This window comes from Ranitomeya imitator, chromosome 2 (assembly GCF_032444005.1).
Source record: "Ranitomeya imitator isolate aRanImi1 chromosome 2, aRanImi1.pri, whole genome shotgun sequence".
Lineage (NCBI taxonomy): Eukaryota > Metazoa > Chordata > Amphibia > Anura > Dendrobatidae > Ranitomeya > Ranitomeya imitator.
This window is the reverse complement of record NC_091283.1, coordinates 320,448,375-320,463,289: the sequence shown is the minus strand read 5'-3', so window position 1 is coordinate 320,463,289 and position 14,915 is coordinate 320,448,375. Positions and strand designations below refer to the sequence as shown.

Here is a 14,915-nt window from a genome sequence, read left to right as displayed (position 1 = left end):
TAGGAAAGATAGCTTTGCGGTCAGCACAAAAACCTACAAACAACCACGCAAAAGGCGCAAAAAGACCCTCCGCACGACTAACGGTACGGAGGTGCTTCCTCTGCGTCCCAGAGCTTCCAGCAAGCAAGACAAACCAATATAGCAAGCTGGACAGAAAAAATAGCAAACAAAAGTAACACAAGCAGAACTTAGCTTATGCAGGGCAGACAGGCCACAAGAACGATCCAGGAAAGAGCAAAACCAATACTGGAACATTGACTGGAGGCCAGGAACAAAGAACTAGGTGGAGTTAAATAGAGCAGCACCTAACGACTTAACCTCGTCACCTGAGGAAGGAAACTCAGAAGCCGCCGCCCCACTCACATCCACCAGAGGAAGCTCATAGACAGAACCAGCCGAAGTACCGCTCATGACCACAGGAGGGAGCTTGACCACAGAATTCACAACAGAGATTACACACATGTATATACTATAAACAGGAGGAGATGACATACAGGTATATACTATATTCAGGGGAGTCCATAAGTATGGACACCCTTATCATTTTCTGGTTTGGCTATTATCCTAAGTCATGTGACAAGGCTCGTTAAAGTGTCGACATTGACTGTTAGGATTGCTACTTCCAATGAGTGGCACTAGAGTTCTAGTCCTCTTCCTATCTGAAGAGACAATTTTCACTGGGAGTAAAATCCCTGGATGATGCAGGCATAACTCCGCCCACCCCAGCTAAACTCCGCCTACTCATCAGGTAATTGGTTTCTAGCAAGTAGGCAGAGTTTATGTTCTAGGTGGGCGGGGTTTCAGCTGCCTTTCGTCACCATATATATTGTGAACACATATTTACTATGGATTCATTTAGGATCCAAAAAGAGCCTGACTGAGCGAGGCCCCACCCCTTCCGGTGACGTCATCTCCTCCCAGGATCCTCCGCGCTAGAAGCCCCTTCCTCCCCGTGGATTCCTGGTGTCCGGTATGCGGTTCTGCAGGTGGAGTCTGCGCAGTCCTCGTCGTCCTCCATGTGGGGGATTCCTCCTCCTATATCGCCTCCATACTTCGCACCCTCACTATAGCGCTTATTCACACCTGGGATTCCTCACTGTGTCTGTGCAGTAATGTCCTCCCCTGTGTACTGGCCACTGTAATAATTCTCCCTTCTCCTCCCACATGATAATATTCCCCTATTCACCTACAGGGGCCATAAGTCCTTCTATGTGGCCCTAAATAGTATTAGTGGCCCCTGTGTGCCCCATATATTATTACTGGCCCCCGTGTGCCCCCATATATTACTATGGCCCCCGTGTGCACCCATATATTACTATTGGCCCCCGTATATTACTACTGGCCCCCGTATATTACTACTGGCCCCTGCGTGCCCCCATATATTACTACTGGCCCCCGCGTGCCCCATATATTACTACTGGCCCCGTATATTACTACTGGCCTCCGCATGCCCCCATATATTACTACTGGCCCCTGCATGCCCCCATATATTACTACTGGCCCCTGCGTGCCCCCATATATTACTACTGGCCCCTGCGTGCCCCCATATATTACTACTGGCCCCTGCGTGCCCCCATATATTACTACTGGCCCCCGCGTGCCCCATATATTACTACTGGCCCCGTATATTACTACTGGCCTCCGCATGCCCCCATATATTACTACTGGCCCCTGCATGCCTCCATATATTACTACTGGCCCCTGCGTGCCCCCATATATTACTACTGGCCCCTGCGTGCCCCCATATATTACTACTGGCCCCTGCGTGCCCCCATATATTACTACTGGCTCCTGCGTGCCCCCATATATTACTACTGGCCCCTGCGTGCCCCATATATTACTACTGGCCCCCGTGTGCCACCGTATATATTACTACTGGCCCCCGTATATGTTACTACTGGCCCCTGCGTGCCCCCATATATTACTACTGGACCCCGCGTGCCCCATATATTACTACTGGCCCTGTATATTACTACTGACCTCCGCGTGCCCCCATATATTACTACTGGCTCCTGCGTGCCTCCTTATATTACTACTGGCCCCCGCTTTCCCCCTATATATTACTACTGGCCCCCGTGTGCCCCCGTATATTACTACTGGCCCCCGTATATTACTACTGGCCCCTGTGTGCCCCCGTATATTACTTCTGGCCCCCGTGTGCCCCCGTATATATTACTACTGGTCCCCGAGTGCCCCCATATATTACTACTGGCCCCCGCGTGCCTCCGTATATTACTACTGGCCCCTGCGTGCCCCCATATATTGCTACTGGCCCCCGCGTGCCCCCATATGTTACTACTGGCCCCCGCGTGCCCCCATATATTACTACTGGCCCCCGCTTTCCCTCTATATATTACTACTGGCCCCCGCGTGCCTCCGTATATTACTACTGGCCCCCACGTGCCCCCATATATTACTACTGGCCCCCGCGTGCGCCCATATATTACTACTGATACAATGAATATACCAGCGCACTACTAATCACCCATATACATAGATAAGGGGTGCAAGCGAGTGGTAATATAGTATAAGACCAACAAAAGAAGAAGAGCCACTCGTAAACAATGCACACCACAACATATAATTGAAAATATAAAAAGGTAAACTTTTATTGGTATACAGATAAAAACATCTAAAAACAATGAAAAATACCGATCGCCATACTAATCCCCAAAAAATTACAGTCAATAGAAGGAGCACATATCCTGCACAATATATGAATGGTGTATCACAACAATAGAAAAAATAACAGCACAGAATATGATGCAAAAAAGTACCCTATCTGATGTAGCCTCTTAAACACACAAACCCTCAAACGTAGAAAATATATGAGAGATATATACACTGCCTAAAGGGGGGGGGGGGCCGGAGCAAGGGAAGAAATATATATGGTAATATACAATATGCTCACAGATGTTCAAGCCCACTAATGAGAGCAGCGAAAAAGAGCCCAGGAACCATGCAAATAATATAATGCGCACCTAGTAGAGACATGTACATGGACAAGGAGCATGCATGAAGGTCCCAGGTCCAGCCACATAACTAGTGCAGAGCATGTAAAAGATGTAACCAAAAGAGGAGGGCAACAGGGCAAAAGGCAGGGAAAAGTATGGGGCGGCACCCCACGCGTATCGCCGTTACAGGGACGGCTTCGTCAGGGGAAGGGCCCATATATTACTACTGGCCCCCGCGTGCCCCCATATATTACTACTGGCCCCTGTGTGCCCCCATATATTAGTAATGTCCCCTATAGATAGAAGATTACAGTGCGGGAAAGACGGGAAACCTTCATATAGACGGCCGGTGGTGATGGAGTCAGTGATGGACTCTGGACAAATCTGTTTCTAGAGCCGTAGTAGAAGATGAAGATGTCGTCCTCATCATGAAGTAGTTATTTCTCCTGTCACGTGTAATGAATATCTCCTGCAGTATTGCTAATGCCGATTCCAGTGTCGGTAAATGAGATGAGAATTAGCGTTATGGAAGATGAGTCTATGAGAAACATATTCAGCTGCCGACTCCGAGGAAGAAACTGCTTGTTGTCTGTGGCTTAAATACGGTATTTACCATATTTTTTAGCTTTATAAGACGCACCTGATTATAAGACGCACCCCCAAATTTGATGAAGAAAAAGAGAAAAATATAATTTTATGTTAAATGGGGGTCTGTCTTATAATGCCAGTGTCCATCTTACAAATCATATATGTCCCTCATCCTGGTATCTATATAACCCCCATCCTGGCACACTGCACCCCCATCTCATCCTGGATATGGCCCCCCTGTCACTATAAGTCACCCTGCTGGCACACACATGGCCCCCCCAGTCACTACATGCCCCCCTGCAGGCACACACATGGCCCCCCAGTCACTACATGCCCCCCTGCAGGCACACACATGGCCCCCAGTCACTACATGCCCCCCTGCAGGCACGCACATGGCCCCCCCAGTCACTACATGCCCCCCTGCAGGCACGCACATGGCCCCCCCAGTCACTACATGCCCCCCTGCAGGCACGCACATGGCACCCCAGTCACTACATGCCCCCCTGCAGGCACACACATGGCCCTCCCAGTCACTACATGCACCCCTGCAGGCACGCACATGGCCCCCCCAGTCACTACATGCCCCCTGCAGGCACGCACATGGCCCCCCAGTCACTACATGCCCCCCTGCAGGCACGCACATGGCCCCCCAGTCACTACATGCCCCCCTGCAGACACGCACATGGCCCTCCCCAGGCACACACATGCCCCCCCAGTAACTACATGCCCCTCTGCAGGCACACACATGCACCCCCAGTCACTACATGCCCCCCTGCAGGCACGCACATGGCCCCCCAGTCACTACATGCCCCCCTGCAGGCACGCACATGGCCCTCCCAGTCACTACATGCCCCCCTGCAGGCACACACATGGCCCCCCAGTCACTACATGCCCCCCTCCAGGCACGCACATGGCCCCCCCAGTCACTACATGCCCCCCTGCAGGCACGCACATGGCCCTCCCAGTCACTACATGCACCCCTGCAGGCACACACATGGCCCCCCAGTCACTACATGCCCCCCTGCAGGCACGCACATGGCCCCCCCAGTCACTACATGCCCCCCTGCAGGCACGCACATGGCCCTCCCAGTCACTACATGCACCCCTGCAGGCGCGCACATGGCCCTCCCAGTCACTACATGCACCCCTGCAGGCACGCACATGGCCCTCCCAGTCACTACATGCACCCCTGCAGGCACGCACATGGCCCTCCCAGTCACTACATGCACCCCTGCAGGCACACACATAGCCCTCCCCAGGCACACACATGGCCCCCTGCAGGCACACACATGCCCCCCAGTCACTACATGCCCCTCTGCAGGCACACACATGCCCCCCCCAGTCACTACATGCCCCCCTGCAGGCACGCACATGGCCCCCCCAGTCACTACATGCCCCCTGCAGGCACGCACATGGCCCTCCCAGTCACTACATGCACCCCTGCGGGCACACACATGACCCCCCAGTCACTACATGCCCCCCTGGAGGCACGCACATGGCCCCCCCAGTCACTACATGCCCCCCTGCAGGCACGCACATGGCCCTCCCAGTCACTACATGCCCCCCTGCAGGCACACACATGGCCCCCCAGTCACTACATGCCCTCCTGCAGGCACGCACATGGCCCCCCCAGTCACTACATGCCCCCCTGCAGGCACACACATGGCCCCCCCAGTCACTACATGCCCCCCTGCAGGCACACACATGGCCCCCCCAGTCACTACATGCCCCCCTGCAGGCACACAATGGCCCCCCCAGTAGGCACACACATGGCCCTCTGCAGTCACTACATGCCCCCCTGCAGGCACGCACGCACATGGCCCCCCCAGTCACTACATGCACCCCTGCAGGCACGCACATGGCCCCCCCAGTCACTACATGCCCCCCTGCAGGCACACACATGGCCCCCCCAGTCACTACATGCCCCCCTGCAGGCACACACATGGCCCCCCCCAGTAGGCACACACATGGCCCTCTCCAGTCACTACATGCCCCCCTGCAGGCACGCACATGGCCCCCCCAGTCACTACATGCCCCCCTGCAGGCACACACATGCCCCCCCAGTCGCTACATGCCCCCCTGCAGGCACACAATGGCCCCCCCTGCAGGCACACACATGGCCCTCCCCAGAGTGCATGTGCATATACACACACACACACTGGGGGGCCCATAACGGTAAGACACATTCATACCTCCCAACTGTCCTGGATCCAGCGGGACTGTCCTGATTTGACAGTCAGCCCCGCAATCCCGGGTGGGATATTAGTTGTCCCGCACTGGTTGGGAGGTGTGTAATATCACCTGGTCAGCTCCCTGAGTCCCTGCACCCGCTAGTGATGTGTCGTTCGTGAACGAGCCGACACAAAGAGCCGGCTCCCAGCTGTGAACGAAAGAAGTCGGCTCTGCAGTGTGAGGCCGGTTTCACACGTCAGTGGCTCCGGTACGTAAGGTGACAATTTCCTCACGTACCGGAGACACTGACTCACGTAGACACATTGAAATCAATGTGTCTCTGCACATGTCAGCGTGTTTTCATGGACCGTGTGTCCGTGTGCAAAACACGGAGACATGTCAGTGTTCGTGGGAGCGCACGGATTACATGGACCCATTAAAGTCAATGGGTCCATGTAAAACACGTACCGCACACGGATGCTGTCCGTGTGCAGTCCGTGTGCCGTGCAGGAGACAGCGCTACAGTAAGCGCTGTCCCCCCCCCCCCACGTGGTGCTGAAGCCGCCATTCATATCTTCACTCCAGCAGCGTTCGCTGGAGAGAAGATATGAAAAATCCTTTTTTTTTTTCTTTCGTGTTTAAAATAAAGATCCCTGTCCCCACCCCCCTCCCACCTCCTGTGCACCCGCCTGCTGTTAATAAAATACTCACCCGGCTCCCTCGCAGTGTCCTGTCCTCGCCGCAGCTTCTCCTGTATGAGCAGTCACGTGGTGCCGCCCATTACAGTCATGAATATGCGGCTCCACCTGTATGAGCGGTCACGTGGGGCCGCCGATTACAGTCATGAATATGCGGCTCCACCTCCCATAGGGGTGGAGCTGCATATTCATGACTGTAATGGGCGGCACCACGTGACCGCTCATACAGTAGAAGGTGCGGCACGGAGAGGACGCAACGAGGGAGCTGGGTGAAAATTTAATTAACAGCGGGCGGGTGCACAGGGAGTGGGAGGGGGGTGGGGACAGGGATCTTTATTTTAAACACGAAAAAAGGAAAAAAAAGGATTTTTCATATCTTCTCTCCAGCGAACGCTGCTGGAGTGAAGATATGAATGGCGGCTTCAGCACCAGATGCAGGGGACAGCGCTTATCTCTAGCGCTGTCTCCTGCACGCTCCGTGTGGTACCCAGTCGGCACACGGGCGGCACACGTGTGCCACACTGATGTGCCACATAAAAACACGGACACACGGACACGGATAATTCCGGTACCGGAATTATCTGGACGTGTGAGACTGGCCCGAGTGAGCTGAGTCTTTTTTTTTTCTTTCTTGCCTGTCGCCCCGCCTGCAGCTTATCAGATTCAGCTAGTGAAGTGTGACTGTGACTCATGTGGGAGGAGCAGACAGGAGAGAGGGAGCTGTGGAGTCTGTGGACTGTAAATAAATGCATGTGAGTTACCATGTGACCCAAAGAAAGATACACTATTACACTGGCTTGAGTGTCTTCCTCCTTGGTATGTGACTATGTGTGGGAGGAATGGCTCAGCGAATTGTATGTTTATCATCAGTGCATGTCTTCAGGATTTCCTTAGCATTGCACAGGGGTTGGAATCATCACCAGTGCAGGTGATCATATTATCACCTGTGCAATACTAAGAAAATCCTGAAAAAGGCAGTGTTGGCGGCCCTCGGGTTCCCCACCCCTGCTTTAGGTGATCAATGTGTGATCGCGGGAGGGCGGCACCTGGCACCCCCGATGATCAGATATTCTCAATGTCGGCCAGAGTTGCTGAGTTATGAAGGTGCTCCATCTTCTATGTAGTGACTGCAGCTCGGTGCTGCACATCTGCTCTCCAGTGATCACACATTGATCACCTATAGTAAGGCCAGGACATCAATGTTAGTCATGGACAACCTCTTTAAACTTGTTCTATGTGTAATACTACCTCAATTATATTTACTGTAAGGCTGGGTTCACACTGCGTTAACAGCAGCCCGTTCAACACATGCGCTACGGGCTGCTGTAACGCAAGTGTCGGTATATGCAGAGCGCTAGCGCAGATAGAGCTAGCAAATTCTCTATCTGCGCTAGCAGTGACGGACCCGGAAACGCTGCAGCCCGCGTCTCAGGGTCCATCACTCATTGACGGCACATCCCTAGCGCACGCCCATTGTGGGCATGCGCTAGCGATGCGTCCGACATAGGGGATAATGGCGGCGTTAGACGGACTATGTTACACCGCGTTAATGCTGCGGTGCAACGTAATCCGTCTAACAGACTCCAAGACGTAATGTGAACCAACCCTAACTTAACTGTTAATAAAGTTGGTATGTAACTAGGGTTGCATTGCCATATTCTGTTTGACTTGCTGGGATCTGTAGTGCTGTGCACCACCTGCAGCAGAAGTTGATACAACGGTATAGTAGCATTTATACATTTCTGCTCCAGGTTGTGTTGAAATAAACTGAGTTTACTATTCCGTATGCTTTGCTTACATATTTTGGTGTGTGTACAGTGTGTGTGCGTGTGTGTGTACAGTATGTGTATACAGTGTGCGTGTTAGCACAGTGCTTGCAGCACGCCTTTATTTTTACGAATTATAATCTTATACAGCACCAACATATATCACAACACTTACTAAGGCTACGTTCACATTAGCGTTCCGCTAATGTGCGTCGCTGTTGCGTCGGCGACGCAGCGGCGACGCGCCCCTATGTTTAACATGGGGGACGCGTGCGTTTTTTTGTCGCATTTTCCGACACGTGCGTCGTTTCCGACGCTAGCGTCGGACGCAAGAAAATGCAACAAGTTGCATTTTTCGTGCGTCCGATTTTCGTCAAAAAACGACGCACGCGTCGCAAAACGCAGCGTTTTTGCGTGCATTTGCGCGCGTTTTTTAATGCGTCGTGCGTTGCGTCGCCGACGCAGCGGCGCGCAACGCTAATGTGAACGTAGCCTAATTCAGAAAGGACATGTACAAAAACGCCACATATTACACAGTAAGGCCACATTCACACTATCAGTATTTGGTCAGTATTTTACCTCAGTATTTGTAGCCAAAACCAGGAGTGGGTGATAAATACAGAAGTGGTGCACATGTTTCTATTATACTTTTCCTCTGATTGTTCCACTCCTGGTTTTGGCTACAAATACTGATGTAAAATACTGACCAAATACTGATAGGGTGACGGCAGCCTGACAGTGTAAAATCTAATTTTATTTAAAAAAAGAGCCGGACTGCCCATCACTAGCGGATATCATTCACTGAGGCCCCTGATCATGTGACCCCTGACTCCTCCCCTCCTGTGACCTCATCACAGGTCCTGTGTGCACAGAGCAGCCATATATGTGGAGTGCGGCTCTGCAGGTGGAGGTAGGTGCTGGAGATTCCCCATTACTGAGCGCGGGGGACATTAACCCCTTCTGCACTGAGACTCTTCTGGTGTTTTTGTTGCCACTTTATAAGAATCATAACGTTTTTGTTCTGTTTCCTGTAATAGATACATACGACCCAACTATGGAGGACAGGAAGTGAGGGAACGGGTTGTTCTCCTAGTACAGGGCCCCTTTCTTGGCCTCCACGCAGTGTAGTGCCCCCATTATGCCCCTGTAAGTAGGGTTCTGCCCCACAACCAGCTGCCTGGGGCACTTTACCATGAGCTGGTACCTCAGATTCTTCCCCGCACCCCTTTCCTTTCCTTGGCGCCAAATCTGTTCTGCCTTTGGGGCTCTGGCCTTTATAATATCAGTAACTGCGTCATCAAGGTCTCCTGACCAGGTGCACCATCTAGACTCTTCCCTCCGGAAACCTCCCTCTTCCCATTGATGTCACATGGTCCCGTCTGGACGGCAGATGGCAGTATTTGTACAAATGCAGCACAGCCCTGAGGATTCTTTTTTATGACTCTCCTTTTTACACCCCTTATGTAATATATATGATGCCGCTCACACAGTATAATGTTTCCACAGTACTGGCATCTCTCGTAAAAAAGGTATTTTCACACTACCGCCATACCCCCACACACAGTATAATGTTCTCACAGTACCTCCATCCCACCACACACAGTATAATCTTCTCATAGTACCACCATACCCCCACATAGTATAATGTTTCTACAGTACCACCATACCCCCACACACAGTATATTGTTCCTACAGTACCTCCATCCCACCACACACAGTATAATGTTCTCATAGTACCACCATACCCCCACACACAGTATATTGTTCCTACAGTACCTCCATCCCACCACAGACAGTATAATGTTCCTACAGTACCTCCATCCCACCACACACAGTATAATCTTTTCATAGTACCACCATACTCCCCCACACAGTATAATGTTCTCATAGTACCGCGATACTCTCACACACAGTATAATGTTCTCACAGTACCTCCATCCCATCACACACAGTGTAATCTTCTCATAGCACCGCCATACTCACACACAGTATAATGTTCTCACAGTACCGCCATACCCCCACACACATAATAATGTTCTCATAGTACCGCCATACCCCCACACACAGTATAATCTTCTCATAGTACTTGTAGAATGTGAGCCCTCGCGGGCAGGGTCCTCTCTCCTCTTGAACAATACAAGTCACAACTGGTACAAGATTATTGTACCTGTTTTTATTATGTATACCCCCACAGTATGACCACACGGCCACCTGAACACCATCGGAGCTACTGCAACCCCCGACCTACTGTCTCCTTCCCCATAATCCTGTAGAATGTAAGCCCACAAGGGAAGGGTCCTCTCCCCTCTGTACCAGTCTGTGATTGTTAGTTTGTTTACTGTAAGTGATATTTGTATTTTGATGTAACTCCTTCTCATGTACAGCACCATGGAATTCATGGTCCTATAGAAACAAATAATAACAGTACCGCCATACCCCCACACACAGTATAAAGTTCCCACAGTGCCATCATCTCACCATACACAGTACAATGTTCCTACAGTAGCTCCATCCCACCACACACAGTATTATCTTCTCATAGTACCGCCATACCCCCACAAACAGTGTAATGTTTTCACAGTACCGCCATACCCCCACACACAGTATAATGTTCTCATAGTACCACCATACCCCCACACACAGTATAATCTTCTCATAGTACCACCATACCCCCACACACGGTATAAAGTTCCCACAGTACCTCCATCCCACCACACACAGTATAATGTTTCTACAGTACCTCCATCCCCCCACACAGTATAATCATTTCTTAGTAACCCTAAACCCCCACACAGTATAAAGTTCCCACAGTGCCATCATCCCACCACACACAGTATTTTGTTCCCACAATAGTGGCTTCCCACAGACACAGGATAATGTTTCCACAGGACTGGCATCCCCCTCACGCACAGTATAATGTCCCCACAGTACTGCCATCCCCCACTTCTTAATGTTCCCATAGTTCTGTCCCCTACATGCACAATATGGTACCATCCACCTCACTGACTACCTCCGACAACCGACAATAAAATTCTCACGTAGGCTACTTTCACACTGGCGTTTTTTTAATACGTCGCAATGCGTCGTTTAGGGGAAAAAAAGGCATCCTGCAAAGTTGTTTGCAGGATGCGTTTTTGCCCCATAGAGTTACATTACCGACGCATTGCGACGTATTGACCCACGTCGCAACCGTCTTGCGGCGGCCCGCCGGGAGCAAAAAACGTTAAATGTAAGCCAATGGACCGCTTTTTCCGACCGCGCATGCGCGGCCGGAACTCCGCCCCCACCTCCCCGGACCTCACAATGGGGCAGCGGATGCGCCGGAGAAATGCATCCACTGCACCCGTTGTGCGGTACAACAAACGCTAGCGTCGGAATCTCGGCCCGACACAATGCGACGGGCCGAATCCGACGCTAGTGTGAAAGTAGCCTTAGCCTCATTCTTGCTGCAAATACTAATGAACCCAGGATCTATGAGATATTTACCAAACAATAGTTGGATAGGCAGGAGTGTATCATCCAAAATGGTAGCCCACTCGGTTGCTATGATGCCTGTGAATTGACAGGGCTCAGTGGGGTGTGGTATTGGTCACCCTCTCCTTCCCATCATCACAATTTCAGCAATATCCACATTCCCATGACGGTGATACCATTGAATAGAATAGTCAATCAGGGAGTCGAAAGCTCCTGATCCACCATTCAGCCTTCGCTTCTGAGTCTGAGACTCCGTGCACTGCAGACACAATGATGTCACTACATCACACCTGTAGTATGGAGCCTCAGTACTCACACCGCACAGACCAGAGCAGCGTACCTCGGGAAAAGGTTTGGCTTAGCAGTGTGTGTTGTGTTTTTTTTTTTTTTTTTTTTTCAAATATCAGGAATTATGGGGGCATCATATTAAAGGGACTCTGTCACCTGAATTTGGCGGGACTGGTTTTGGGTCATATGGGCGGAGTTTTGGGGTGTTTGATTCACCCTTTTCTTACCCGCTGGCTGCATGATGGCCGCAACATTGGATTGAAGTTCATTCTCTGTCCTCCGTAGTACACGCCTGCGCAAGGCAATCTTGACAGAGAATGAACTTCAATCCAATATTTCGGCCAGCATGCAGCCAGCGGGTAACGAAAGGGTGAATCAAACTCCCAAAAACTCCGCCCATATGACCCAAAACCAGTCCCGCCAAATTCAGGTGACAGGTTCCCTTTAAGAAAAGAGCTGTTGGGACTCTCATGCTGAATGTGTGGCTGGTAGGGGCCATTATACTGGGGTTGTGGTGGACTGTAAATGCCTCCGTACTGAGTGGGATTTTTTATTTTGTGTAGCAGGTTGTAGTGGCCATAATTAGAGATGAGCGAATATGTTCGGAAAACGAACAGCAAACACAAATTCGGCACAAATATGGTACATTCGGATTCATGATCGGTAACACGAGCATTTTTCTTAAGATCGGAAAAAGTCTGTACCATTCGGTAAAAGATATAGAAGCCGACAATACATGTGCCGCCTTTAGTAACATCACGGCCACCAATGTGGGAGACTGGGGTTCAAATCCTGGCTCTGCCCTGTGGGACATAATAAACCAGTAGTGGTCCATAGCACTATGGTGCCTAAGGGTATGTGTCCACCTTCAGGATGGCCGGCGGTTTAGTCGGAGCGGCTTTGCCGCTCTGCGCTAAGCTCCGCCCCTTCTGGGAATGCGATGATGCCGGATGTGTTCATAGCACACATCCGGGATCATCGCACCCATCGCATAGGGCCCTGTGCTATATCTTGCGGCGACGCAGCGTCGCCGCAAGATATACGGACATGCTGCGATCTGAAAAGACACGCAGCATGTCCAGAGTCGCAGGGCCGCCGCGTGCGTGTTACCACGCATAGTGGAGACGGGATTTCATTAAATCCCCTCCACTATACTGTAACATCTGGACGCTGCGTGTTTGACGCTGCGTCACTATGTAGCGTCAAACACGCAGCGTTTACTGCACGTGTACACATGCCCTACCTCAATAAACATGAGTGTCACGAACAAAACAGAGAGAGTCATGCCAGCTCGGACGTTGCCTGGATTAACGAGTTCCGCGTCAGATATCGATGCACCAGGATAAATCTGATGATAAATGGGCTACTGGACCAAACCATACATGGACAAGGCAAGAGACAACCTACAAAACGGTTACCGTGGCCAAGCGGAACCTAACCCCTTAAGCCTAACACATTGCACCAAAAAAGCAAAAACTTAGATCTCTTTAGTGAAAAAACATCTTACTATATCTGTCACGGAGTTACCGCGATAGAGCAGTACCAGAAGACCACGGCGTCTGACGGCTTCTGCTTCATCGCTGAGAAGAAGCACTTCTCCTGTGTATTAAAGGTGTTTTGTTTTCTTTCAGCAGGACAGGGGTTAATAGGCCATGTGGAAATTCCTGCTTTCAGCTGTACTCGGTTAGCCACTCCTCTCTCCTATAAAAACTAGGCCTTCTGGTCAGATCCTTGTCTGAGATAGCACTTGCTTGATAGACCTGGAGTAGTGAGGAGCTGGTATTTGGAGAACTGGAGGAATTTATTGTGCGACAGTTGTATGGTTTGTACGCTTGGAATATTCCTCATCCTTACCTCCTTTATTTACCCTCCCCGTCCTTCACACCCTGGTGGATACCTCTGTTATTTGTGAGAGCATATTTTGTGTGAGTGTAGTTTTCTTTTTACCCTTGTCTTTGTTTCCCTGTTTGTCAGGTTGGTGTACAGTTGTACACGGTAGCGTCTCTTCCCCAGGAGGGGGACAGACTCAGGGCGGCAGTCAGGAGACAGGGCGAGGGAGGAGGCCCCGGCATCCTCGCCATGATAAGGGATCTATTTGCAGTATGAATATAATCTGCACCTTATGGCTCCTAATTACTCCCCATCATGACCAAATGCAGTTGTTGAACCAGTCTGTCCATGGTATCAAGGGGAAGTAGATATAATTTACCTTGAGACATGATGATCACCCTGTGCTGGAGCAATGATGAGACATGCAAGGGCCTCGACGCCCATTTCACCGCCTTCGTGACAAACTTTGGTCTATATGATTGCAGTCCTCCTGAATTGATATGGTGTTGTGTGCCAGGAGGGAGACATCAGTTCTGAAGGTAAGCAAAGATATAATGGCAGTAAGAATTTGGATTCTAGGCAGGGAGCATAGTGGAGACAAAGAGCAGGAAGAGGTCATTAGCTCAAGTTTGCTGCACTATTGTGGCTTATAACAAAAGTTATGTACCGCCACATGGAACCGGAAAGTTCCTGACTCTGCACAATGCAAAAGAATCATTCATCAAGTGTTGTGCCTGCTATCTGATGTATAAACTTCTCATCAAGTTCTTGTTAAGTAAAGGAAAGTCTATTTTTGAACTTTGGTATTCCTCATTCATCTCCATACCATCTAGTCTGGGCCTACAACGACAGCATGCTATCTGCAGAGTCGGGAGATATGACTGCCAAATATATATATATATATTTATATATATATATATATATATATATATATATATATATATATATATATATATATATATATATATATATATATACTAGCTGAAGAGCCCGGCATTGCCCGGGCACAGTAACTAACTGTGGTTAGTTACAACAAATTTTAGTGATTATCCTTCATCCCATAGTCCAGTGCCCATATACTATTATTATTATTTATTTATATAGCACCATTGATTCCATGGTCTGTACATGAGAAGGGGTTACAT

The 14,915-nt window shown here is 50.3% G+C and overlaps 1 protein-coding gene and 1 long non-coding RNA gene across 2 annotated transcripts in view; one reads left to right on the top strand and one right to left on the bottom strand.

The window, feature by feature from the left end:
* Positions 1–14,299, bottom strand: part of LOC138663495 (uncharacterized) — a 59,222-nt gene extending 44,923 nt beyond the window's left edge. The window contains exon 1 of the long non-coding RNA XR_011318199.1: positions 14,150–14,299. This is a non-coding gene — a long non-coding RNA (uncharacterized lncRNA). The remainder of the gene's footprint in view (positions 1–14,149) is intronic.
* The window catches only part of LOC138663473 (zinc finger protein 182-like), a 62,359-nt gene continuing 56,481 nt past the window's right edge, over positions 9,038–14,915 (top strand). The window contains exon 1 of the mRNA XM_069749698.1: positions 9,038–9,088. Coding sequence (XP_069605799.1) covers positions 9,062–9,088 — 27 coding nt within the window. The 5' untranslated portion in view covers positions 9,038–9,061. The remainder of the gene's footprint in view (positions 9,089–14,915) is intronic.